At 43.2% G+C, this 28,000-nt stretch overlaps 3 protein-coding genes and 1 long non-coding RNA gene across 7 annotated transcripts; 3 read left to right on the forward strand and 1 right to left on the reverse strand.

Moving 5' to 3' along the window:
• Positions 1–86: 86 nt before the first annotated feature.
• On the forward strand, positions 87–11,728 carry LOC106852560 (alcohol dehydrogenase 1). 2 transcript variants are annotated; one of them, XM_014875262.2, is made up of 9 exons: positions 87–326; positions 3,210–3,311; positions 4,492–4,630; positions 6,575–6,662; positions 6,771–6,990; positions 7,682–7,942; positions 8,446–8,581; positions 9,814–9,952; positions 11,349–11,728. In XM_014875262.2, exons 1-9 carry the CDS (start codon positions 309–311, stop codon positions 11,371–11,373), a joined length of 1,128 nt encoding a protein of 375 aa, XP_014730748.2. In that variant the 5' UTR covers positions 87–308; the 3' UTR covers positions 11,374–11,728. The 2 variants fall into 2 exon arrangements, with proteins under 2 accessions (XP_014730748.2, XP_088020027.1); XM_088163901.1 differs by lacking the exon at positions 87–326 and having other exon boundaries at positions 3,083–3,311.
• On the reverse strand, positions 3,099–23,601 carry LOC148224022 (uncharacterized). The gene is made up of 4 exons (XR_015803319.1): positions 23,537–23,601; positions 6,744–6,818; positions 3,800–3,832; positions 3,099–3,233 (listed from the first exon to the last, which is right to left on the reverse strand). It is a non-coding gene; the product is annotated as an uncharacterized LOC148224022 (long non-coding RNA).
• On the forward strand, positions 15,313–19,728 carry LOC148224023 (alcohol dehydrogenase 1-like). 2 transcript variants are annotated; one of them, XM_088163910.1, is made up of 10 exons: positions 15,313–15,400; positions 15,527–15,698; positions 16,618–16,719; positions 16,924–17,065; positions 17,375–17,462; positions 17,575–17,794; positions 17,925–18,185; positions 18,493–18,622; positions 18,942–19,080; positions 19,482–19,728. In XM_088163910.1, the coding sequence occupies exons 2-10, from the start codon at positions 15,681–15,683 to the stop codon at positions 19,504–19,506; spliced, it is 1,125 nt and encodes a 374-aa protein (XP_088020036.1). In that variant the 5' UTR covers positions 15,313–15,400; positions 15,527–15,680; the 3' UTR covers positions 19,507–19,728. The 2 variants fall into 2 exon arrangements, with proteins under 2 accessions (XP_088020036.1, XP_088020035.1); XM_088163909.1 differs by lacking the exons at positions 15,313–15,400; positions 15,527–15,698 and having other exon boundaries at positions 16,497–16,719.
• Positions 23,556–27,999, forward strand: LOC106864693 (alcohol dehydrogenase 1-like). Of its 2 annotated transcripts, none has more exons than XM_088163912.1 (10): positions 23,556–23,646; positions 23,773–23,944; positions 24,858–24,959; positions 25,409–25,550; positions 25,646–25,733; positions 25,846–26,065; positions 26,196–26,456; positions 26,764–26,893; positions 27,213–27,351; positions 27,753–27,999. In XM_088163912.1, the coding sequence occupies exons 2-10, from the start codon at positions 23,927–23,929 to the stop codon at positions 27,775–27,777; spliced, it is 1,125 nt and encodes a 374-aa protein (XP_088020038.1). In that variant the 5' UTR covers positions 23,556–23,646; positions 23,773–23,926; the 3' UTR covers positions 27,778–27,999. The 2 variants fall into 2 exon arrangements, with proteins under 2 accessions (XP_088020038.1, XP_088020037.1); XM_088163911.1 differs by having other exon boundaries at positions 23,561–23,646; positions 23,741–23,944.
• Position 28,000: the final 1 nt, after the last annotated feature.

Genomic DNA, 28,000 nt, shown 5'->3' on the forward strand with positions numbered 1-28,000 from the left:
TGCAAAAAAAGGTAGGGAAGAGCATGAGAAAGGAGTCAGGAAGAGAATAGCACTGAAAGAGTGACGTTTCATCAGATGAGAGGTTCACTCTCATTCTAGCACTTTTTCTGATTGAGGGGTGGGACTCTGAGCTGGGAGGCTTGGCTAAAAGATCAGTGCAGTCCACTTGTAGGAGTGCTTGACACAACCAGCTTCCAGTGTGCTGGAGAGGACTTGTGGTACCAGCAACCCAGCTGCTCTGGGAGTGACTAAGTTCTTGGTTCAAGAAATCAGCCGTGGCAAGATTTGCAACAGACACACCGGTCAACATGAGCACAGCAGGCAAAGTAAGCAACAGTTTGTATTAGGAAAGTTTCTTTGCTGCAGCTCAGTAATGCATTTTTAAATGTGAACTCTTTGCAGGGACAGTGTAAATCCTGGTGGTATAGCACAGATTAGAGTTTAGGATGGTACAGAAGCTAGTACAGAAGAGCTGCCTTTATTTGCAGGCTGCTGTAGTTTCCTAGGAAATGGCTGTTAACTCTTCAAGGCAATAGTTTATTTGAGGCACCAGAATAAGAACAATATCCTGTCTGGGTTAGCAAACTCTTTTTAATCTCTGATTTGGTAGTTCAAAATAGGATAGAATGTACTAAGTGTTTAGATCAATGCATTTATCTTGTCTACCAGTTTCCATTTTGAGAGCCTACAGTAGCTTAAACTATTTTTAGTTTATTTATAATTCTATCTGCTTGTTTTCTAAAAAGAAGATATAGCTAATATTGTGTTAAATTTATGTAGCTAGTATTGTGTTAAATTTCAGGATGAATTGTGCTGGCATTGGGACAGTCGTTAAATTTGACTCTGCATATAACAACTCTCAAACTTTAATTAATGAAGAACAGAAGTAAACTTCACATGCAATGCAGTACTGAGCTAGGATTGAAGTGAGTAGTTACATCTTTTCTAGAAATTAGATGACAAGAGAGATGAAGGTTGATACCAATACATGTTTCTTCTTGCACTGCTGGCGAGATGCTATCAGACACCCAGGGACCTGCAAGAGGGGTTAAGGGACAAGCAACTAGAAATGGAAAACAACTGAAAGCATGCAGAATGTGCCTTAAGATAGTACGAGGATCATTTGCTGTTACTGCCAGCTCTCTTCACTATTCTAAAACCAAAAGAGAAAGGGGAAAAATGCTCTCTTTAACTCTGAGTTACTGCAAGTGCAAAATTAATTGTAGCTTACTTGTAGTAAGTCCACCGAGTTCAGTCCTCTATTCAGCAATGGACGGAGCACAGCGAAGGAAAGGTTGTGATGTATCTTGACTGCTTTGATTTCACTGTGTTTATCTTGGAATAACACGGGAGATACAGTGCAATTTATGTAACCAAGCAGCATAATGCTTGTGTCCTGTACAAGGGTGTGTTCCTACACCTGCCCTCCCCCGCTGGTAGAACACAGGAGCAGAGGAAAATGGTTGAGCCAGTGCTTGTTTTAGCAGATGAAGTGGGTGATAGTGTGCTGTTGCTGCATCTGTGGGATCCTGTGGCAATCCGTAAAAGCTCACAGGGACCAAACAATCAGAACAATACCCAGTTAACTAATGTCTAATTATAGAAGAGATTTATTTGTTCTCGGCAATCCACACTTCTTGGCCACCTTTGTTCTTAGAAACATGTGTGCTTTGCACGTGCAAGTCATGAAATCATCACTGTCTTAAGTGGGATACAACATAAATACATAAACTGCCTTTTAAGTAAGTTTCCTAGAAAATAGTGCCCTTTGAAATGCGACCTTTGACCACACTTGTAAATTTTTCACTAATCACACTTTAATCTGAACATTAAATTTAGTATAAATATCTCTTAAAGCAGTTATTTTCAAAGCATTGTGCCCATTCCACTTCTGAATCTGGCTGCTGAAAGTCTGCAATTTTATTTCGTATGTTTAGTATTTCCTAGTAATTATTTTCTTTGTTACCAGTTGTGAGTTTGTGGATAATCAGACATTATTTCTACTTCTACTTCAAAAGTTTTGATACTAAAAATTTGTTTGTTGTTTTCCTCTGTGAATTTTGCAGCACACTGGTGTTAAGTTGTCCTGGTCACACAGGATAAGTATGCATGTGCTAAACTTCTTGCATCCTGGATTTGATTCCCCTCCATTTCCTTCACAAGATAGTGTTACCTGAACACTTGCAGTCAGTAGACTTTACAGAATGACTGAGGACTTTATAATGTGTCACCCAGGAAAATCATATTTCAGGGACTAGGGTTGTTTAAATACCTAGGATGAGATCTTGAAACACCTCCAAGAAAGAACAGAAATTACGGGGACAGAGAGGTCCCACTGCTTTTGAATACACTACGATTGAGCTTACAGGGAGGAAACCTGTAATAGAGCCTGGCATGAGGTGTGGACAATGCTCTTCTCTTTTCTGAGGGCATTTTTCTCTCAGTGGCAGAGGAGCCCTAAGGCCTGCCATTACCAGGACAAAGCCTGAAGAATTAATGGACAAACTTCAGTCTAAGAGATGAAAAAAAAATCTGTGTTGGATAGTTGGGTAGTAAATCCATCTGAGTTAAATATCCCTTTTGAGAAGGAGGGTACCTAGCATGGATAATACTGCACTTGAAGGGACTATTCAAGATCACCTCTGTGTAGTGCTACATCAGTTTGCACAGATGTCCTTTAAGCCATCACCTCGTGGCTGAATTTGGGCTCTACCAGAATGTTTATAAATCTGTACTAGGCTCTGAATTCCATTATGAGTGATTTTGTCAGTTCCCAACACTGACAGGTCTAGGCAACACAGACTTTATCACAGCCTGCTAAGTGACATCATTTAGTATGCCATCTTTAAGAAGATACAAACACAAACAAGTAATGCAACACAGCAAAAGAAATTGACCAAGGAAGTTCGCAAAGGAGAAATGAGAATGGGTAAGGCATCCTGTTACCTAGGAGACTATTTCACATGCAGCTGAAAACTTGATGTGAGAAATACGAGCAAAGTCACACATGATCTTGATGGAGGGAAAAATTGGCTTACACCGACTTCAGTGTTGACTTTTTTCTTGTTTGGTTTGGGTTTTTTCCCTGTAGTTTCCCTCTCTTCTCCACAATTATGAGCAAGAGTTTCACATGCAGAAACGGAAGAATCCCTCTGTGTGGTGACTTGAAAATGCAAGTGCCACTCCCCTTTTTTTTGCTCTGTTTGCAGGTTATTAAATGCAGGGCAGCAGTGCTGTGGGAAGCCAATAAACCATTCAGCATTGAGGAAGTGGAAGTTGCCCCCCCCAAAGAACATGAAGTTCGCATAAAGGTACTAAAAACAAAATTTAAAACAACTCCATGACTTGCATTCTATCTTGCTTTTTATTAGAATTAGTTTTATAAATTTTTAAGACCCAGTCAGAAAACGTTCTACTAGAAAGCAGTTACTAATTAGTGAGCTCCTATGGAGCATGTTTAACATCCTTAATTTTATGATGAGGTTCTTTAAAAAAAAAAAGGGTTTTCAGGATTGTATGTTTTGTTTACTGACATCTGTTTTTCTAATAGGTTGAAAAAATTACAGTACAAGGAAAAATTCAGAATTTCCTGTAGTGTGGAGCAAGAAAATTATTTTGAATCTATTCTAGGAAATAGCTTATTAGGCCTGGGAGCTTCCTTATTTACCTGGATATTTGCCTTAGTGGATTTCAGCAGCTGCCTTAATTTTTGAGCAGTTTCAAATGTTACACACGTGATGAAAATCCTCTCATGGGGTTGACAAATACATTTGTCAGAATAAAAGTTGTAAATACATACCTGAATATTTCAAAAGAAGTAGTGCTGTTCTAGCTGCAAGAAAAGGCAAAATGTCATATAACACAGTATGTAGCTTAAATTTTTTAAAATGTATCATATACAAATATTTTAAATATATACACAGTACATTAATATAATTATGTAATTATCTAGAACGTAAAATAATTGTATATTACATAATTTATATAAATATCTCATATATTGTCATCTAATCTAAATATAATAAATATAAAATATTTCTATTTCTAATAAAAACACACTATTTCTGTTTATAAATAATATGTGATTGTTAATTTGTATTTACATATTTTATAATATTTATATAATATTACACACTTTTCTTTTTTTGTATTTCTATATAAATATTAGGAATAATTTAATTTACTCTGTTCTCCCTAAATAATTGTATTGCTAGAACATTGGTTTTCTGCAGAAAATTCATTGAACTCCCTATAGAACTCAGTACTGCATAGCAAACATTCACAAAGGAGCTCTGCCCTGTAAATTAAAGACTAAATACCATGAAAATCTTAAATCAGACAACTAAATTTGTTTTACCTGTAGGTCTTTCGAGTGCATATTGTATTTTGGAGAAAAGCAAGTGGCTTTTCCAAATGTAGAGTATCATTTCACTTCTGTATATGACCTGACATAGTTGAATGCAGAAATATTCTTCTCTTTCTGTGAATCAGATCGTGGCCACCGGGATCTGCCGCTCTGATGACCATGTGATAACTGGTGCACTGGTTAAGCCTTTCCCAATAATTCTTGGGCATGAAGCAGCTGGTGTTGTGGAGAGTGTTGGGCAGGGAGTGACTTCAGTCAAAGCAGGTATGAAACAGCATTGAAAGCAAACCCTGTGCTGAGTTTCCAGACTCCCCTTATGTCAAAGATTATTACATTCGTGAGTATTTTTATGGGAAAATATTCCAATTTCAATTTTTTCAAGGATACCTCAAAGGATATAAACGTGCTCTTTATGCCTTTCTGTGTCCCCAGTATTGATTTACTTTCAGATTTTCTACTCAATTTCTTTTGGTTTTAGCAAAAACATCTGCAGCTTGTTTTCCACCTACATAGTGCTTTTCCTGTTGTGGGACTAAGAACGTAGAGTCTTTGCTGCTGTTCATATGAAATCAGGCATTAGCTGCAAGTTCTCTGAACACAGCTTATACAGCTCACCTTTCTCAAGAATAAGGCAAAGCAAAGCACTAGATGACAAACATGTCAGTGCACCTTTTAATTCTTGTAGCAGCTAAATAATCCATTGACTTCAGTTGACCAAAACTTAGGTTTTACTTCACTTTAGAAGCATCAGGGCACAAATGGGGTGCCCATCCTGCTGCAGTTCTTGCATGTGAGCAGCAGCAGTGCAGGTAAGGCAACACTACTACCTAAGGGCTGGATTGCTCTGAGGACACACATCTGGACCAGCTGCTCTTCTCCCTACGTGTTCCCTGAACCACAGTGTGTAGTCAGTGAAAGTTGACAATTTTCAGCCAACTGCTGCAAGATGAGATGCGATTCCTCTACACTTTTATAGGATTGAAAAAATTCTAACAAGGGCTAAATTATTAAGAGAAAAATATGCATGAAAAAATCTACACAAAATCACTCAATTTCCAGGCAGTTTGTTATGATACCTGCGTAGCCCACTTTTAACACCTCTGTATTTCCAGTGTTTTTGTCCATATTGACAAGCATGAAGTCTGTCCAAAGGAGGTTGGTATGTATGACAAAAAATTTTGTTAGAAATTTCTGCTTTAACTCCAAACAAATATGCATATTGCAAATTTCACTGACAACTCTAGCTGCTCATTTCTCAGATGCTGCTTAATTTATACCTCCAAGCTCTGAAAAAAAGGCTTCAATTTGTGCAACGTTTCTTTAGCAAAATGGTTACTAAGCCCATATCACAGCTCTAAGTTAATTCAGGGTCGAGGTAGTGGGGGCATTTAATGTTCTGTAGGTATCTTTCATTTTTTGTAGAAATCAAAAATTTCCCTTGACTTTCAATGTGTGAAGGATTAGCCACATTTTAAAACTGACAAATCATAAACCAGTATGTATTAGGAAATACCTGTTTAGAGATTACTAGGTATTTACCCTATATCATTGCTGTGGAAATTGCATAGGAGTAAAAAATTGCACTGGGAAGCTATGTGCTTCTTTGTTAATCACATAATTATACTAGAAAATTAGAGATGCTGGCTTAGATTGTGTGTGCCACTGCTTCTCAGACAAGTATTTTACCCACCTTAACACAACACTAATAGGACTGCTATATAGCAAAGATGCTCAAAAGGACTGACAAATTAATTCTGAATTCCCCATTCTTTGTATGCATGGTTAACAGCCCTGTTATCTTGGCACTCCAATCTGCTGTCCTAGTGGATGTCAATTTTTATCTCAGTTTCTTTACTGAAAGAAGGTGTATTACTACCTTCTTTTTACACAGAAGATGCAATAAACTGCTGAGTAAGTACTTCAGAAGTGACAGTAGATAAATGGTTTTATGACATAGATCTAACTCGGTTCTGTGGAAAGACCAGAAATTTTGCACATCAAAACTAGTTGTCATAACTTTGCCCTAATTATGTCTTATAGAAAACACAGAGAGATGATTCATTTTACAAAAGCAGCAGAAGGAAATAAAACCATTGTGCATTCCTATTGCATATTTGCCTGGGGACAAAATACACTTGCTTCATATTTTTACCTGTATGCTTCTTGTTTCCCTTTTTTAATACTCTGTCATTACTGTTTTATTTCTAGGAGACAAGGTTGTTCCACTCTTTGTTCCACAGTGTGGGGAATGCAAGAGCTGCTTAAACAGCAAGGGTAACCTGTGCTGTAAAACTGAGTGAGTTTTCCTGGATTCCTTACAACCCTATTTTGATTTGACTTTATCCAAAACTGTTTACAAACAACAAATTTCACTTGCCATTATGTGTGGTCATCTTTCAAACAGCCTTGGTGCAAGTAATGGATTAATGCCTGATGGCACCACCAGATTCACCTGTAAAGGAAAAGCAGTTTACCATTTTCTTGGTACAAGCACCTTCACTGAATACACAGTAGTGCATGAATCTGCTGTGGCCAAAATCGATTCTGCTGCTCCTCTGGAAAAAGTTTGTCTAATTGGCTGTGGATTTTCAACTGGTTATGGGGCTGCTCTGCAGACTGCCAAGGTAAATATTGTGGTGGATGTTTGTGATATTTTATGGTGTCTGTTCAAGATTGTGTAGCCTGCAAGCTACAGCATGGCAGCCAGGAGGTAGAGACTCTGTTCAGTTCAGTGTGATAAGAAGATACTAGTTCTTTGCCTACTTCAGATTCTGCCTCTAGGGTGTCAGAAGTCTTCAACTCAAAATCCAGTAAAATTATTTATTACCATCTATAATGTTTTCTCTCATAGCTTTATCACCCCTAGAAAAAAGTTACAACAGACTTCACTTTTTTATTGTAATTGAACTCTAGGAGTACATAGAAGCCTATATAGGCAACATTCACAATTGTAGCAATATACCAATGTGAGTTTTAGAGCTGCTCTGTCTCCAGCTGAGTGACGCTACAGATCTTAACACCACTGGAATATAAAGCGTCATTAAAACAATGTGTGTCTAAACCTGAAGCTGAGACATATAATGAAAACCTGGTCTCAGAAATGTATTTCAGGGACATTTCTCCTAGTCACATGTAGCATTATAACAGCACAGCTGGCTACTGCAGTAGCAGGTATGCATGTGCAAATTCCTTCTCAGCAGGTAATCTCTAAATTGCAAGAAGTGGCTTAAGTGAAATCATGTTGATAATGAGGAAATGCACGGTACTTTCCCTGGCCTGTAACAGTATGCCATATTTATGTGATTGTTATTATAGGTGGAACCAGGCTCCACCTGTGCCATCTTCGGCCTCGGAGGAGTTGGCCTCTCTGTTATCATAGGCTGCAAGGCAGCTGGAGCTGCCCGCATCATTGCCGTGGACATCAATAGCAGCAAGTTTGTCAAGGCCAAGGAGCTGGGAGCCACCGACTGCATCAACCCTAAAGATTTGGATAAGCCCATCCACGAAGTGTTGATAGAAATGACTGGCGGGGGTGTGGACTACTCCTTCGAGGTCATCGGCCGTACAGATACCATGGTATGCAACCAAAAGATGGGGTGACATGAGGCATTAGCTCCCTAGCACTCTCTTCATCAGGCCACCAAACACCGAGGAGGAGGAGCTGGGAGCCACTGGCAGACTGCTAAGCTAACTTCAAACCTGTTAAGTCCAGCCACTGAGATGCAGGGACAGAAGCACACTCAAGAATTTAGGAAAGGGAAATTCACTGTAGTGCCCTGGACAAACCAGGGTGACTACATTTCACACAGCCCATTATCTGCTCTCCAAAAGTGGCTTATCACTAATAATTTAGACAAAATAGTCGAGAAGAGCAAAGCTAGGATATATTTAACCAGTGAGAGCAGACACAGTGTTGCAAGCAGATACAACAGACAATTTTATAATGTGGTTTCAGTTACAAAACTTAATTGCAATAAGAGCAATTAATTGCAATAAGAGAGGATGAGACGGAGTTTAAACTTCTGTACCCCAAGGACAAATCTTGCCTGATTCTGGGCGTCCCTCTGTTTCTAATGCAGACTGCAGCCTTGGCCTGTTGCCATTATAACTACGGAGTCAGTGTGATTGTGGGAGTGCCCCCTGCAGCACAAAATATCACTTTTGATCCCATTCTCCTCTTTACTGGTCGCAGCTGGAAAGGCTCCGTCTTTGGAGGTAAGGACTTAGAAAGATGTGATTTAACTGGCTAGGGAAACTTGTAAATCATCTTGAATGAAACAGGATATATCCAATTAATTGTTTAGGCTGTCTTATTGGAAGTAGTATTGATGGCTATTTTGCTGACAAAGAAGTTGAAAGGGAATTAATTATGGGAACTGTTAGTGAATGGCAAGAGAAGGAAGGAGAAAAAGAGAAAGGGAGGGAGGGAGGGAGGGGGAAGAAACAGAAGAAGAGACAGAGAGAAAGAAAGACATAAAAAGACAAAAAATATAGAAAAAGAGGGAGGAAAGAAGTGGGGGAAATGAGAAAAATAGAAGAGAAGCAAAAGAGAAAACGAAAATGAGGGGGAGGGGAGGGAGCAGGATGGATAAAATAAAAAGGAGGAAAAAAGATAAGGAGAGAGATAAGAGGAGAGAGATGACAGAAAGAGGGGAGAAAAAGAGCAAGTGCAAAAAGGAGAATGAGAATAGAAAGAGAGGAAGAGACAACAGGAGAGATGGAGAGTCAGGACTGTAAAGGACATCAGGGCTTATACTCAGCTGATTTCCACAGAGGTCAGACCCCAGCTTAGCCTCTGGCCAGATGCCAACAGACCCTTCCTATGCTTTCTCTTTTTGGAGCTCTCTCAGCAGTCCGACACTCAGCAAGTCCTAGCTCACCCGACACAAAGGCCACAGAAAACTTGTTTCCAACAATGGGTTTTCTCACTCCTAACCAGTTCCTCCCATGTATTCAAAAGACAGTTGAATAAAATAACAGAGACAAATCATATTCCTCTAGAAGGGCATCCTAGTATTTATGACAGCTTTATCTAGTGGTGCTTGTAAGAAAAGAGAGACACATCCACCACTCACTCCCCAATTTTGAGCAGACAATCAAGTTTCAACTTACTAACATGGATGTCAGCACTCTGGGTTTTATATGAAATGCGATTAAGCTGAAACAGTATTTAATGTGGGGGAAAGTTTGGATTCTGTAAGGACTGACATTTGTACTGGTGTTCTGCTGAGTTTGTCATATGTGGAATTGCTGCACTTTGTGACATGGGCACTTTGTTCCCATGTTTCCTGCTTGCACCCTGTGTTACAAAGGTAAAGCCATGCTGCCACATTTCATCCTATTACTCTGCTATAGAAAGTTTGTTCCAAACTTAAGCTGCCCTGGGTTTTATGTATTCTCAGAAGCGTTTAATTTCATTATGCATTTTCTGTGGGTTTTTTTTTCAGGCTGGAAGAGTAAAGATGCAGTTCCCAAACTGGTTGCTGACTACATGAACAAGAAGTTTTTTCTGGATCCATTAATAACCCACACACTACCTTGGACAAAGATCAATGAAGGATTTGATCTTCTAAGGACAGGAGAGAGGTAAACATAATTTCATTATAAAGGTTCTGTATAAATAACCTAAAGTAGATGTATGTAAGACAAAGCCTGACTTCACGGCAGAGCATGGGGAAGGCAGCCTAGCATGCCTCTTAATCCCTCCCAGTGTGTTCCCATGGGTTGCAGCTGGAGTAATAAAGCCAGCAAACCTTCTGCTTTTGAAATGCAGTGGGCCCTTGCAGAGGAACTTTCAGATTCTAGTTTGAGCAGAGACACTGGGTGGCAGAGGGAGAAAAGACTACACAATTGAGGAAACCTCTTCCCAGTACCCATTGGAACACACAACCAAGGGAGCATGGGAGTGCCAAGCTGTAGAGTGCCAAGAGTTAGCTACATCATATTCCAAGAAACATTTCAGGATGAAGAGCAGGAAAACAGAAATAACCTATTCCTCTTGTGAGTTAGGGAACAGAGTCCCTGTCCAATTGGTCCTAAAGTCACTGGGTACTTGACCTTGAACTTCAGAGCTTTTAAAAAAGGAAGGTACTTGGCGTATATATATACATTGCAAACTTAGAATTAAGCTCTTGTGCTTTCCTCAAATATTATGAAAGTTCAGCTCAGACTGTTTTCATAGGGTATTGAAATTGGAAATATTTTTTGACTGAGACATTTGACAATTGCCCTTGGCAGAAGTAGGAAATACATTTGTGTATCTTAGTATATGTGGGGACTACCCTTTTTGAAAATTCTGGATGTTTATAACTTACAGAGTCTGGAGAATTACATTCATGTTTTCTTTTCATTGTCATTTACTATCAGTTATTTTAGAAGTTATTTGCTCTGAATATAGAAAGCAAGTAACAGAAGAATTTCAGCCCGTGAGGTTTGTTCTCAGGTTCTAACGATGCAGCACACACTTCATTTTTGATTGTCTTTATTTTACATAGGCTATCAATGTTAGTTCTAGTTTTTAGTATAACAAACAGGAAAGTGGTGAGGACAGAGATGCCAGCAGCTTTGCTAGGATACCGACAGTCAGCCTGAAAATGGAGGCACGTTACAGCTGATCATTTTTATGGAGTATAATACTTCAGTGTTTCAGAGCAGGATAAGCTGTACCAGTTACCCTGTAACTGGAAATATATGTCTAGGCCCCTCTCTCAGGAACTTCTCAGGCTGTAGCTGGTAATTAATTACTAGGAGCCCTGGGCTTCATCAGTGAAGGCTTTGCAGTCTTCTGTGATTTTTTTTCTCTACATTTGCAGCAAAGTTTGCACATCTGCTCTGTCTTTTTGCTGCAAGCTGGGGCAGGGGCAGGCAGGTAGGGAGTACCTGTTTGACAGCAATAGCACAGATGATCAGAGAAAGCATCAGTGTTCTGCTGATGTCAGCCCAGGGTATTTTCTACTCACTAACTTGTCATCTTATACTGCAGCATCCGCAGTGTCCTGACATTTTAGGATTCCCGGACATTAAGCAGCAGATGGCTCAGCACCAGTATGAACTTCACCATCCTCCAACAGAACTTGTATAAATGCAAACCAAGACTTCCCTGAAAGATCTACCACTACCCTTGAATAAAAGGATCAAGCTCAAAGCCCACATTTCAAGCACAGAATTTATAAATGAAACCATCATTTTCCTTCTACCTCTTTCTCTTCATTCTTGTTTTAAATTCTTTATATTGTGCTGCAATTTTTTAGTAGCCAGTTATGAATTACAGGACTTGCTCCTGTCACAGGTGTTATAAAAAGTTTGGATTTTTAAAAATTACTTATCATATGCAATCTTTTAATAAAATATAAAGGAAGAAAACTGCTTCTTTAGGCTTCCATAACACTGCAAGCTTAAGAAATTTGTACTTGCAGTTCAGTATAGTAAAACTCTGGGTTAGAACTGTGTATCCACCCTGAATGACTGTATCATTCCAGTGCCTAATAAGCAAGAAATGATATAGCAGAAATTAAAATTTATGGTGATCATGTGTTTGAATTAATAATTTAAGCAAATCATAGACTTAGGTACTGGAGAATGTCCCACCACTCAGTATTTTACCAGATTAACACTCCCAAACATTTTATGCAAAACTAGCGTGTGGTGGTTTGTATTTGGTCTTTTGGGGTTTTTTTACCTTTATGCCTCTTTCTTGGGGTTTAGTTGTTGATCAGTGGTTTAGGTTTTAGACCTTTGGCCAATTTATACAAGTGCCTCTGATGTTTGGGAAGCAGTGTGAAGAAATATGAATGTGCACCAAGTATTGTTTTTTGTTTCCATTATACAAAGGGGAGGCTTCTTAATTTCTTAAGTATGGATACAGAATAAATGGGAAGAAACAGGTGACTGGTAACAGTTTCCAACAACTCAAACATAAAGCATCTTAGTGTTTTCTGAAACTGCAATGTGGAAACAGGAACAGAGGATATTTCTATCTGGGCAAATATAGTCAAGATTAACATATCTTTAGTATGGACTAATCAGAGCTCAAAGGCACTCAAAGGCATGGCAGCTGGGTAGAAGAGCCTATGAAGCAAGGGGACTGTGCTACTGATAACTTACATATTTGTGTCAGCAAAAAGAGCCTTTGAGTAGCCCAGTTAGTTTAATGATTTGAGGATCAAGAGATTACCGTTTAACAGAAGATCCTGAAACACATCGATTAACTAAATTTACACAACAATTGAGAGCTGAACTTCAGTCCTCAGTGTAAAAGAGCTAAAGTACAACAAACTTTATTTCTATCCTCTTCAGGATGATGCAAAGCCCATTTTTGTGGTTGTCATCTGTCAAGCATAGGAAACACCAGCTGTTAGTATCTTTAGTAGGATAGTTGCTGGAGTCCAAAATAATAAACCCATTACATCATTCTTATTAGGGATATTTTATAAGGCAGCCATCTAGATCTGTCTTCACATGGAGGAATTATGTGTATTCTGACTGGGAAACAACAAAAAGTTCATATGTTCCTAGAGTATTTTGCCCTGCAGACACTCATCAACACTCAGCTGAAGATGAATTTATTTGTGTGATTGTATAGCTTGGACAGAAGGTTTCTGACGGCCCTTCCTAATGACTCTCTGGCTCTGAGGTGCTCCAGGGGATCCAGAAGCTCTGGACAGCTCTTGCAAAGCTCTGTGTAAGCCTCCATTTATGAGCTTTCCTGGGAGCAAATAGAGACCACATGCCCCATCAGAGCACCAACTGTCCATCAGCACATGATGAAACCATGAAAAATCCACAAAAGACATGAAAAATCCAGTAATTTCCCAAGAAACAAACTAACTGCCAGACAAAGCACAAATTGTGTTTCCTCGGACCTTCAACTATGGCAGTGTTTAACTGAACATCACTTGGCCTTGTGTACAACTGAGCACTCCATGTTTCTGTTCTCCCACCACATCCCACCCACCCAGACACTCCCCTAGGAAATGGCACACACTCCAGATCTATTTTCACATGCTTTTAAGATCACACTCCCTGACAATGCATCAAAGCCAAATGATCATTCCCACACAACGTAATTTCCTCCAATGCTTCCACGTTATCAGATGGACACCAGAGATCCCAGTAATAAAAACAAATGTGCGACACAGATACCTGGGAGACAACAAGCCCATGTTTTGTTCAGGGGTTATCACATCTTTGGACAAGTGAAAAAAATTGCTCTGGACAAGTGAATATTTTTTTTCTCTAAGAAGATACATAAATCATACTAGAAGCCATGATAGATTTATTTCTTTTTAATGTAGCACATTCACCAGGCTGAATACTGAAAATCTTTAAAACTTCCTTCTAAAACTCCTTACACCTGGGAAATTATACATCATCATCATCGTTCATGGTCTGATTGAGGCTACCAGAGGTGTGCAAACAAATGTATGGTAAAGTAGAAATTTCTTGGGAAAAGCTGCTAAACATCCCTGTTTATCTGAAATACAGATAAAAATTTTCCACAAGAGCATGTCTGCTCAAGAGCCAGCTGCTCAGCTCCAAGATAGGAGCATGTCATCACCTAGAGGCTGGGTTGACGAGCAGGGCTGGGGAACTGAATGCCAAGCAGCACTTCCATGTGACTGGGACCACTGTCACACCACAGGGCTGCCATGCTCTGTGCAAGAGCTCAGACAGCTGCTGGGGCAGGATAGAGCAGCTGGGCTGCATCCCCGAGGCCGGAGATGGATTCAGGGAACTTGACACCTGGGGACTTGGCCTGCCAGTTCTGAGTCCTACAGCTGCTACCAACCTTCCTCCCTCAGCCCATGAAACAGGGCTGGGATATTCAATAGCAAGCACCAACATGTTATAAATGAGAGACAAAAGTCTCAATATTTAGTAAAATTTAGATGGTTTTATTTGATATAGAAAGAATAAGCAGCGTGCTAGTGAATGTGAGGGGTTACTGTTTATTTTATGTTTTATTGAACCTTGGTTTGTAGGTTTTTTTAATATTATGGTTTTTTTGTTGCAATTAATAATTTTTGGTTTTTTGTTGTTATAATTTTGCTAGGTAAGCAGTGGTGGTTGAATAAACATTTTTATACAAATTTACAAAGTTTTTGGGTGATAATTAGTTACAGATAGCTATCTGGTTTTTGTAGATAACCACCAGAGAAGTTTTGGAACTCTAGTCTTTGAGATAAGCAGTATTGATCAGACAAAGGCAGGAAGGGCTATTTGGAAGTCTGATTTTGCAAGCTGGTAGCTGATACAACTTATTTGGAAAACATAACATAATATAACGTAACATAATACAACATAATATAACATAACAAGGTGATTTTAAACAGAATTATTTTATTATATAATTTTTTTAATCTAGTGTTCATGCTTCACTTCAGAGCTTACTATTCTGGTTTATACAAACCCCTATGCTTTTGTGATTAACACGAATCTTTTACCAATTATCACAAACACAAACCTCTGCAGGCAGTCGGCCGAACACATAAACATGGAGCTGACATCTTCCCAAACATAGCAGCAGTTCCCAAATACATACTGTGCTTGTCATAGCCTGGTCCTCCAACAAGCTGCTGCTCATCCTGCCTCCCCTATATATCACCTTGTCCAATGCCTCAGCAGAAAACAGCTCTGGGGCAAGATGAAGAGCCCAGGGGGTATGAACCAAAAAAACTGGTTACGCAGGAGTGATGAAAATATGTCCTTGGAAAAAAACCAAACCTTTATTGACAAGCCCTCCCCTTATTACTCTAGAGAAAATAGCAGCAATAATGCAAACAGTAAAGCTTCAACCTAAGAGGTGGTGTGGGTTTGTCCATCCCACCACGTTTTCATTGCCTTTTTTTTTTTTTTTTTAATTTTTAACCTCTTTGCAAATATCTTAGTGTGAATGGCCAGCAGGTCGAATGCTCCAACGTGGCAAAAAGGAGACGCCAAGGAAGCCCCAGCAGTGCCAAAAAATCTCCTCCCTCCACATCTGCCGGAAGCGATTCAAGGCGAAAAAAATCTCTCTGAGCTCTCTGAGCCTTTAAGGTGGGTAGAGCAAGGAATGACCCAAGGGCAGAGTAACTGATAAAAGCCTCCCTGGAGGACTTCTGCCCCCATCCATCTCCCTGCCGCTACCCAGCTCCTCCCCTCAGCTCTCCCTGGGCTCCTCAGCATCCAGCACCCGACACAGATTAACCAGCGCTCTCCAGCGACGGTGCCGCACCGGGACTGCTCCCGCTCCAAGCCTGGGGGATTCTGCAACACGCGGGGGCAGCAGCTTCCCTCCAGCCTGCGGCAGCGACGGACACAGCTCTGCTAAGACCACATGGCCACTGCGGGAAAAGTAAGGACATGGCATTTCCCCTCCTCCTTCCCGAAGGAAGGAATGCGAAATGCGCTGCAACAGGCTCAGCCTGGACACCACTCTGCATAGCCTCTTTCCTCCGACCTCGCTCCCCCACCTCTTCCAAACCTCTGACAATTTCACCAGATTCTGCTTTCGGACAACTGCACTGTCCATACCTGCACTGGGCAGTGCATTCCCCCTCTGTCCTGCCCAGCTGCTCAGGAGACAAAATCTAGAATTGTGCTGCTCTGCAAAACACTCTCCTGCTCAATCCCACTCTGTCCTCCTGCTCTGGCAGCAAAAAAGAGCTCTTCAGTGGTGCCCTCTTCAGCCACTCATTTCCTGCACCCAGCCTTGTCCATGGCAGCACCCTTTTCAAGCTACAAGCTCCATCCTGCTGATGTCAAACTGCTTTGAGTCGATTGGCACAGGGTTTGAGCAATGTCACACACAAATCATCCTTTTGGCAAGGACAGAAATTATCCATTACCAGCCAGGCTAGGACTCTTTTGTAACCTCTTTTTAGGTACCTTCAGCCCACTGAAACTAAAATTCTGTCCTGCCTGCCTTAAGCTGCAGAAGCACTCATGTTGCTGTCACATCTGCCCCATACACCAGATGAACCAGTCACTTCATTTTGCATTTCACACTTCACAATAAGCCAGTGTTTACTGAACATTGCTTGGTTTCACATAAAGCTGAGTATTCCAATGTTACTGCTCTCCCACCACATTCCACCCAACCAGCAACTCCCAGAAAACAGCACAAGACAGATGTGTAGCTCTAGAAGTGTGTGCTGCAGTGTGCAGAGATACACCTTGTGCAGCTCTGGCTTTAGTGACTGTAGGACAACTGTCCTGGCCTTTTGTCAAAGATGAACCTTTCCATGCAATGTATTCCTGTCGGTTGTTTCCAGGTTATCAGGTGCAGGGCTGCCATTGCCTGGGCCCCCAACAAACCGCTCTCTGTTGAGGAGGTGGAAGTTGCACCTCCAAAGGCAGGAGAAGTCCGGATCAAGGTAAAAATATATTTTATTAATATTTTCTGCCTTATGGGAGTTGCTCTTCTTGTGGCTGTACCTTGGATATAACCAAGTGATCTGTGTCCACCCATGAGCCTTAACTGTCCAGAGAAGTTCTGTGGAAAGTCCTTCCATAAACTGAGATAAACAGAGGCTGCACAATTTCTAGAAATCACCATTTATTCTTTTCTCTCCAAACAGATTGTGGCCACAGGCATCTGTCACTCAGATGATCACGTTTTGAAAGGTTCCTTGCCTAATGTAGAATTCCCAGTTATACTAGGCCATGAAGGAGCTGGAATTGTGGAAAGCATTGGAGAAGGTGTGACCTCAGTGAAACCAGGTAACCAACACACAAACACACACTCAGGATTCATGCCTCAAAGCTCTGCCAAGAACTCAGAAACATCCCCATGCCCATGATTCAGTGGTCAAAAACTGAGTGCACACTCATTGCACTAGGCTCTCGTGGTCCACTTTCCCAATTGTTCCTCATGTAGAAAAATAGGACCTGGAGCATTCATCCTCATAGGGAAAGCAAAGGGTTTGGTTGCTTTCTGCCCTCAGAAAGCTCAGAAGAGGCGATACCACAGGCAATGCCCTCAAGGCCTGCGGAGCAAAAGGTACCTAATAGAGATTCATTTTGTTGCAGGTGACAAAGTGATCCCCCTTTGCCTCCCACAGTGTGGGGAATGCAGCTATTGCCAGAATCCTGAATCCAACTACTGCCAGAAATTCCAGTGAGTTTGCTTTGCCTTCCCCTACACTTACATGGGGTTGACTTTATGACAAGTCTGACACCCCTATCAGTGCTTTACTCAATCAAATATAAATATTGGTACCTCCCCACAGTTTCTCTGAACCTCAAAACCTCCTGCCAGACAAGACCAGCAGATTCACTTGTAAAGGGAAGCAGATCCATCATTTCATGTGGGTCAGCACCTTTGCAGAATACACCGTGGTCCCAGAGTATGCCGTTGCCAAGATAGATGCTGCAGCACCTCTGGACAAAGTCTGCTTGTTTGGCTGTGGGTTTTCCACAGGCTATGGGGCTGCCATCAACACAGCCAAGGTTGGTATTCAGGCGTGTTTAACACCCCACAGCCACCCTCACAACCTCATCAATCCTGTGCAAAAGAAACCTCCTCCTCTTCCTCCACCTCCTTTTCCTGCTGGAGACTCACAGGGTCCCATCTGTGCAGGTAAAACCAGGCTCCACCTGTGCCATCTTCGGCCTCGGAGGAGTTGGCCTCTCTGCTGTCATGGGCTGCAAGGCAGCTGGAGCTGCCCGCATCATTGCCGTGGACATCAACAAGGACAAGTTTGCCAAGGCCAAGGAGCTGGGAGCCACCGACTGCATCAACCCTCGAGACTTCAAGAAGCCCATCCAGGAGGTGATCACTGAGATGACCGGGCAGGGCGTGGACTACTCCTTTGAGGCCATCGGGTACGCGGACACCATGGTAGGTGGCACTTCAGCACCTGTCCTCCCCCCCACATCACCACAGGCTCCTCTCAGGGCAAAGGTCACCCCTGTGGGACGTTCCTTGGCTGCTGCCTGCACTGCTGGATGCAGAAAGGCAGTCAGTTGCCTTGGGGATAAAGCAGTGTACAAATCTTAAAAGAGGCCACAAGCTCTCCAGGTCTGCTCCACAAGGGGGGATGTGTGTTTCTTCAGATTACCTGGGAAGACTGGGAGATTGCACAAAAAGAGCACTCCCCTGTCCAACTCATCATGGCTTTCTCTAATTCTCCTACCTGTCTCATCAGATTGCTGCCTTGGCTTCCTGCAATTTGAACACTGGCATCTTTGTGATGATTGGGGTAACAGATTCAGAGATTTCCATTGATCCCACGCTTCTGCTGACTGGCCGTAGCTGGAAGGGGACTATGTTTGGAGGTATAAGACTTAAGAATACAGTCTAAATATTTCAGCTTTTCCTTTCATGGTGGTTGAAAAGTCATAGTAAAAGAGGGTTTTCAAGTAGAAGGCAACTAAAGAGGAGCACTGCATTGCCTGTTTTGAACATTAGCATTACACATGCAAATAAACCGCAATCTGTATAACAAGAGTAACCCACTCATTCTAAGGAGCAGAAAATCACTCACAAGAGTGGCACCAGCACTGGTCACTCCGTAACCAGACCCATACAGTAACACTACCTTACCAAAACAGCCTTACTCCCATTAGTCATGCAGCTGCTTTCTCCTGTTTCTAGGCTGGAAGTCGAGAGAATGTATCCCCAAATTAGTTTCCAGCTATTTGGAGAAGAAATTCAATTTAGACTTGCTGATCACGCACACGCTGCCATTCGCTAAAGTGAACGAGGGATTTGAGTTGTTACGTGCAGGAAAAAGGTGAGATCCTGAGCAGCAGGAGTGAGGTACAGCAAAGCTAAACATGTCCTCCTAAAATTCCAACAGGCAGGGCATGCAACCCTGGCTTCCCAAAGAGCACCTGAGCCTTTTGAGGAAGCAGGGCCTCACAGCTGAGTGATGGCAAGATCTGCCACAGCCCAGAGGGAAGAGCACAGGGAACCCTCCCACCAGTGGTTCAGCTCAGCACAGATCCTGTGGCCTTATCCCCTGAGGGCTTCCCATCAGCAGGGATATGAAGGCTGTCCCACTGCTGCACGTCTCATGCAGCTCAGTCAGAGCTGGATGACTGACAAAGAAGTGGCCAGTTCCCAGGCACACCTGCCTGCCACGCTACCTGCTCCTGGGCTGCAGCAAACCCTCCCTTCCCTTCCACTTTTCAGTATCCGCACTGTCCTGCTCTTCTGAAGGACACAGCCAAGGAAGCCAAGAGGGACCAGCAAAGCAGATGCTCTCCTGGCCCGGGCCCTTCTCAAGCAGCACCTCAGCTTGTGGGGCACAAGGAGAAGAGAATGAGGAACTCACCTCATGTGCTGGTGTCACTGCTGGTCCTCCTGGGCCTGGACAAGATCCAGAAGGATGTCTCTCTGAAGAAAAAGCTTTTACTAATAAAGATTTTAAACAAACTCATCCAACACAGTGCTCTCAATCAACAGAGACTCCAGGCCCTTGGGACAATGGGTTGCCGGATCAGGAACACAGGTAGTGATTTCCTTGACCTGTCTGTAACAAGGAATTTTACTGGTAGGAATTGGAAGATCCGTCAGGTCAATGCATGGCTCCGAGGCTGGTGTAAGCAAAAAAAAAAAAAATTGGGTTTTTTGACTGTGGGGTGATGTATTCAACACCTTCTCTACTGACACGTGACAGGATGAGCCTTTCTCAGAGGGGAAAAGGACTTCTAGCACAGGAGCTAGCACAGCTCTTTGACAGAGCTTTAAACTATTCTGGGAAGAGGAATGGGAAAATACCAGGCTGGCCAGTGATGAACAGTGGGATTGTGTGCCAAAACATGAGGAAAGGAGCACTACTGGGATACCTCAATCTGCTTCACAAGTGTTGGCTACGAAGTACCACATGTCAAAATATTTCTATACTAATAAATGCAGCTTGAGGAACAACCAGTGATGACCTGGAAGCTATTGCCCAGTGCCAGAGACTTGATATCATTGGTATCAGTGAAACTGGTGGGACAAGTCCTGTGACATCCCTGTTGGATGGTTACAGGATCTTCAGGAAGGAAAGGCAGGGCAGAAGAGGCAGGTGGGTGGCACTCTATGTAAGAGCAGCATTGGAATGTATGGATCTGTAATGGCACAGTTAAGAGCCTCTTGGTGAGAATCAAGTGGCAAACAAATAATGTGGATGTCGCCATGGGTGTCTACTATAGACCTATGCCTTTGCTCTGTATTATTCTCTCCTAATTTTTCCTTCTTTGATTCATATTTGTCCTCTTTAGATCCTGATCTCAGTCTAGAAGCTTTTCTCCTGATCTAGTTTTGACCTTGCAACAACCCCTGAGAAATTTACAGACTGTAATGGGGAAGAGATATGTGCATTTATGTCCCGCCACATATAAATGTGGGTGCTAGAGGTGCTATACCTGGGCGATCAGAAATCATAAAGTAAAATTCCTCCTTATATTGCACAGTGAAATTCTGTAGGATGTACTATGATCACAGCTAGTCTGTCAAAGGAATTCGTTCTGAGCATAAATAAAATAAAGGAAAAGATTTTAAAATGAAAATAAAAAAGAGTAAGGCTAAAGGGTCTCCCCAAGTTGAACTATTCCATCATTCTATGATAGCATGGACTCAAAATCAGCAATTGCTGTATGAGTCCTGTTCTCCATTTTAAGTTTCTTTTTCATTTAGCCGTTCTCCTTCACTAGAGTGAACGGAATCAATTTTTCATTTTAATCGACTTTTATCAGTATATTTTTTATATCTCTGCTATCTACGATACATCAGGGTGGATCTAACTCCCACTTTCCTTACCTCATTTACCTCATTCTGCTATCATTTTGTATGAGGTAGACATTATCTCTGTTCTAATGGAAATTTAAGCACCATGCCATCTTATAGAATAGTGAATTACCAATACTGCTAACAAAAGCAAAGCCATATATGCAGGGATATGATCTAGTTTTTTCTTCACAGCAGAATGGAAAAATTATCTCTGAAACAGGTGCCCAGTTGCACTGTGGACAGAAACGTAATGCCGACTCCTTAAGAAAGGCACCAATATTGGGCTCTAACTTTTAATTAAAAATTATTGAAACCTGCTGCAGGCAGCAGAAAAGATAAGATTTGTACTTAGCCCTCATAAGTGCATTTCAGCATCTATTCCACAGAGATTTTTGTCAAATATTCTTCCGTCTTTCCACCTCTTTGATACAGGCAGCAAACAAACAGAATGTAAAGAAGGGGACAGAAAACCGACTACCAAGGTGAAGACAAACACCAGGAGCTCTGTTCCTGTGTGTACAAACATCTGACCTCACAGACCAGCTATTAAAACCAACAAAATACCTGAATATATACAGCAAGTCAGGATAACACATATTGTAGACTACAGATACAGGATCTGCCATTAAAAAGTTAATCATTAAATCCATGCCTGCTGACATACAAGTTTGATCTCTATTACCTGGATAAGAAGAAAACAACAAACACCTTCTGTCTGTAATATACACAAAAACTGCACAGAAACAGGATCTCTGTGTCGACTCCCTGCAAAATCACATATATTTCAAACGCGTTGCAGAGGTGCCAGCTCCCTATGGCACTAAACTGCAAGCAGGGCAGACAGCAATTCACAAACCTGTGTTGTCTTCACATCAGTGGTGGGTTAGCAAGTTTGGGGGCACTAGAGCATCACGTGGATGCTTTAAGGAAAAATAACAATACACATTTGAGAGACCTTTTTAGAACCATTGTGTAGGTTACACACTCAACAGCAGACACTAGACATGTCTTAAGAGCCATGAAATGCCAGCACAAGTAGCACCTTTATGTCCTCATGTGTGAGATGAAATCATAAGCCACATTTATGGAATGCTATCTAGGAAGCAGGTGAACGATTTCATTCTCTGTTACCGGACTTTTAAAATTTGTTGGTTTCAACTTCAACCATATGAGATATCAGCCATACAGCAATTGTCTTCTGGAATTGCTTTCCAGCTAGCATGCAATGCAGAAAACAGAATGGGAATCAAAGCCAACTACTCTATGTCTCAGGACTTCTGTGAAGTGCATCTGTCTGAACAGCCTACGGAGAATTATTGGTTATGGCTGAGCACTTAAATTAGCCCACCTTCCAGCTGAAGTGAGGATTGCTAGGCATGGGAAAGTACATGAAAATCTTGGACAAGAACTGTATTTTCACTCCACAGTTTCTGGTGGGTGACCTGATAGAATAAAAGGTCATGAAAGAGACTAGGTTTAGCTATTAGGAAGAAATTCTTCACTGTGAGACTACTGACGCACTGGAACAGGCTGAGGAGAAGTTGTGGATGCCCCATCCCTGGCACCATTCGAGGCCACTTGGATGTGGTTATGAGCAATTTTGCCGAGTGAGAGGTGTTCCTGCCCATGGCAAGGGGTTAGAACAACATGACCTTTAAGGTCCCTTCTAACCCAAGCCATTCTGTGATTTTGTGAAGGACATGTGAAACCACTGTAGAGCTCTGTGGGCCAAGCTCCAGTCCACAGAGTAACACCTTTCTGATTCATTAATGCTACATTTTCGTTCTGATCCCGTCTAATCCGTTTTGCTAATCCAAATGTCAACAGATGTCTTTTGATTAAAAAAAGTACATATATATATATATATATATATATATATATATGGACACATATAATCTTTCTGAATAGCTAAAGAGTTAACTTCTCCTCATTACAGCATTCTAAATGGCTAATAATCCAAAAAGGGCGTTTATGTCATTAGTGGCAGTCTTCTAGGAAATTATCCCATTCCTTAGGTTTGCAAAAGTGTCCTTTCAGCCACACGGAAGGAAAATTCCTTTCTATCTGTGGGAGCTACCTCACACTCTGGATGCTCATCTCAGCCTAGTCCTCCAACAAGCTCTCGCTCATCCAATCTCTGCAATGCATCACCTTGTCCAATGCCTCGGCAGAAAGCAGCCCTGGGAGAACCTGAAAGGCCTGGGTGGAGTGAACCCACTTACAAACCTGCTTACACTGGAGTGAAGCACATGTATCCTAGAAAAAGAATCCTCTTCTGACACATTCTCCCCTCAATGCTGGAGTGAAAATAGCAGCAATAATGCAAACAGTAAAGCTTCAACCTAGGAGGACATGTCTTTTTGCCCACCACATTTTCACTGCCATTTGTTTTGTTTTATTTATTTTTCTTAAATTTTTAATCCTTATGCAAATACTGTGATGTGAATGGCCACCAGATCAAATACTCCTACCGGGTAAAAAGGGAACTCCGAGGAAGCCCCAGCTGTGCCGGAGATCTCCTCCCTCCACACCTGCCGGAAGCGATTCAAAGGGGGGGGGGAAATCTCTCTGAGCCTTTAAGGTGGGTAGAGCAAGGAATGACCCAAGGGCAGAGTAACTGATAAAAGCCTCCCTGGAGGACTTCTGCCCCCATCCATCTCCCTGCCGCTACCCAGCTCCTCCCCTCAGCTCTCCCTGGGCTCCTCAGCATCCAGCACCCGACACAGATTAACCAGCGCTCTCCAGCGACGGTGCCGCACCGGGACTGCTCCCGCTCCAAGCCTGGGGGATTCTGCAACACGCGGGGGCAGCAGCTTCCCTCCAGCCTGCGGCAGCGACGGACACAGCTCTGCTAAGACCACATGGCCACTGCGGGAAAAGTAAGGACATGGCATTTCCCCTCCTCCTTCCCGAAGGAAGGAATGCGAAATGCGCTGCAACAGGCTCAGCCTGGACACCACTCTGCATAGCCTCTTTCCTCCGACCTCGCTCCCCCACCTCTTCCAAACCTCTGACAATTTCACCAGATTCTGCTTTCGGACAACTGCACTGTCCATACCTGCACTGGGCAGTGCATTCCCCCTCTGTCCTGCCCAGCTGCTCAGGAGACAAAATCTAGAATTGTGCTGCTCTGCAAAACACTCTCCTGCTCAATCCCACTCTGTCCTCCTGCTCTGGCAGCAAAAAAGAGCTCTTCAGTGGTGCCCTCTTCAGCCACTCATTTCCTGCACCCAGCCTTGTCCATGGCAGCACCCTTTTCAAGCTACAAGCTCCATCCTGCTGATGTCAAACTGCTTTGAGTCGATTGGCACAGGGTTTGAGCAATGTCACACACAAATCAAACCTTGGTAAGGGAAAAGATTTATCGAATTGCCAATCAGACGGGGACAATTCCATAACCCCTCTCATTCACCTTCTGCCAGGATGTCACAAGGCTGCCATCAAAGCTCTCCATAGGCATATCTACTTGGTAGGATCCACCGTCTCCGTGACAACACAGTCTGGCCAGTAACATATCCCCATATGGGGATATTATGAAAAATCCACCAAAGCCATCAAAACCCAATAATTTTCCAGGGCTATACCTGATACTCTTCAGGTGACAAACCACAAATGGGGTTTCCTCAGATCTTAAACTAGGCCAGTGATTATTGGACATCACTTGGTTTCAGGTGCAGTTGAGCCTCACCAAATTTGAACATCTTGCATTCAGGTGATTGCAGGATGACTTCCCCCAGCCACGTGCTAACAGCAAATGCTCCCATGCAATGTATTCCTCTCGGTTGTTTCCAGGTTATCAGGTGCAGGGCTGCTGTTGCCTGGGCCCCGGGCAAACCACTCTCTGTTGAGGAGGTTGAAGTTGCACCCCCAAAGACAGGGGAAGTCCGGATTAAGGTAAAAATATATTTCCATAACTTTTTCTTCCTTCTCTGTGGGAATTGCTCTTCTTGTGATTAAACCTTCCCTATAACTCAGTGATGCGTGTCCTCCAAGATGCTTTAATTGTCCAAAGCTGCCTTGGCTCAAATGCACCATCTTCCAGGGACTCCTTTTTGGACTAATCCTTGCCTAAGCTGTCACATAGGAATTCCTACCTCCAGCCCTTGCTCTGCTGGACAGGGCCCTGTGCCACTGTGGCCCCCTTTCCATTTCCACCTCCAGCTCAGTGCAGAGGAAAGCCACATGGAGCATTCAGGGTGAGCAGAAGGGGAAAGCCCAGCCTGGGCTCAGTGTGCTGCCGTGGAGGGCCAGCACTGATTGACATCGTAACACCCCCGAGAAAATTGCTTCCATAAACTGAGTAAGGCAGAGGCCAGCACATCTACTTTTTCTTCTCCAAATAGCTTGTGGCCACAGGCATTTGTCAAACAGATGAACACCTTCGGCAAGGCCACTTTCCCAAGGCAGAATTCCCAGTTATCCCCGGCCATGAAGGAGCTGGAATTGTGGAAAGCATTGGAGAAGGAGTGACCTCTATGAAACCAGGTAACTGAGACAAACACAAACACATGCCCAGGAATCAGCTCTCACACAGGCAGCATCCTCAGAGCCACCGAATATGGGATATTGTTTTCTTCCAGGTGACAAAGTGATTCCCCTTGGCCACCCACATTGTGGGGAATGCAGCTTCTGCCGGAATCCTGAATCCAACTACTGCCAGAATTCCCAGTGAGTTTGCTTTGCCTTCCCCTACACTTACATGGGGTTGACTTTAAGACAAGTCTGACACCCCTATCAGTGCTTTACTCAATCAAATATAAATATTGGTACCTCCCCACAGTTTCTCTGAACCTCAAAACCTCCTGCCAGACAAGACCAGCAGATTCACTTGTAAAGGGAAGCAGATCCATCATTTCATGTGGGTCAGCACCTTTGCAGAATACACCGTGGTCCCAGAGTACGCCGTTGCCAAGATAGATGCTGCAGCACCTCTGGACAAAGTCTGCTTGTTTGGCTGTGGGTTTTCCACAGGCTATGGGGCTGCCATCAACACAGCCAAGGTTGGTATTCAGGCGTGTTTAACACCCCACAGCCACCCTCACAACCTCATCAATCCTGTGCAAAAGAAACCTCCTCCTCTTCCTCCACCTCCTTTTCCTGCTGGAGACTCACAGGGTCCCATCTGTGCAGGTAAAACCAGGCTCCACCTGTGCCATCTTCGGCCTCGGAGGAGTTGGCCTCTCTGCTGTCATGGGCTGCAAGGCAGCTGGAGCTGCCCGCATCATTGCCGTGGACATCAACAAGGACAAGTTTGCCAAGGCCAAGGAGCTGGGAGCCACCGACTGCATCAACCCTCGAGACTTCAAGAAGCCCATCCAGGAGGTGATCACTGAGATGACCGGGCAGGGCGTGGACTACTCCTTTGAGGCCATCGGGTACGCGGACACCATGGTAGGTGGCACTTCAGCACCTGTCCTCCCCCCCACATCACCACAGGCTCCTCTCAGGGCAAAGGTCACCCCTGTGGGACGTTCCTTGGCTGCTGCCTGCACTGCTGGATGCAGAAAGGCAGTCAGTTGCCTTGGGGATAAAGCAGTGTACAAATCTTAAAAGAGGCCACAAGCTCTCCAGGTCTGCTCCACAAGGGGGGATGTGTGTTTCTTCAGATTACCTGGGAAGACTGGGAGATTGCACAAAAAGAGCACTCCCCTGTCCAACTCATCATGGCTTTCTCTAATTCTCCTACCTGTCTCATCAGATTGCTGCCTTGGCTTCCTGCAATTTGAACACTGGCATCTTTGTGATGATTGGGGTAACAGATTCAGAGATTTCCATTGATCCCACGCTTCTGCTGACTGGCCGTAGCTGGAAGGGGACTATGTTTGGAGGTATAAGACTTAAGAATACAGTCTAAATATTTCAGCTTTTCCTTTCATGGTGGTTGAAAAGTCATAGTAAAAGAGGGTTTTCAAGTAGAAGGCAACTAAAGAGGAGCACTGCATTGCCTGTTTTGAACATTAGCATTACACATGCAAATAAACCGCAATCTGTATAACAAGAGTAACCCACTCATTCTAAGGAGCAGAAAATCACTCACAAGAGTGGCACCAGCACTGGTCACTCCGTAACCAGACCCATACAGTAACACTACCTTACCAAAACAGCCTTACTCCCATTAGTCATGCAGCTGCTTTCTCCTGTTTCTAGGCTGGAAGTCGAGAGAATGTATCCCCAAATTAGTTTCCAGCTATTTGGAGAAGAAATTCAATTTAGACTTGCTGATCACGCACACGCTGCCATTCGCTAAAGTGAACGAGGGATTTGAGTTGTTACGTGCAGGAAAAAGGTGAGATCCTGAGCAGCAGGAGTGAGGTACAGCAAAGCTAAACATGTCCTCCTAAAATTCCAACAGGCAGGGCATGCAACCCTGGCTTCCCAAAGAGCACCTGAGCCTTTTGAGGAAGCAGGGCCTCACAGCTGAGTGATGGCAAGATCTGCCACAGCCCAGAGGGAAGAGCACAGGGAACCCTCCCACCAGTGGTTCAGCTCAGCACAGATCCTGTGGCCTTATCCCCTGAGGGCTTCCCATCAGCAGGGATATGAAGGCTGTCCCACTGCTGCACGTCTCATGCAGCTCAGTCAGAGCTGGATGACTGACAAAGAAGTGGCCTGTTCCCAGGCACACCTGCCTGCCACGCTACCTGCTCCTGGGCTGCAGCAAACCCTCCCTTCCCTTCCACTTTTCAGTATCCGCACTGTCCTGCTCTTCTGAAGGACACAGCCAAGGAAGCCAAGAGGGACCAGCAAAGCAGATGCTCTCCTGGCCCGGGCCCTTCTCAAGCAGCACCTCAGCTTGTGGGGCACAAGGAGAAGAGAATGAGGAACTCACCTCATGTGCTGGTGTCACTGCTGGTCCTCCTGGGCCTGGACAAGATCCAGAAGGATGTCTCTCTGAAGAAAAAGCTTTTACTAATAAAGATTTTAAACAAACTCAT

This window comes from Sturnus vulgaris, chromosome 4 (genome assembly GCF_052056855.1).
Source record: "Sturnus vulgaris isolate bStuVul1 chromosome 4, bStuVul1.hap1, whole genome shotgun sequence".
Classification (NCBI taxonomy): Eukaryota; Metazoa; Chordata; class Aves; order Passeriformes; family Sturnidae; genus Sturnus; species Sturnus vulgaris.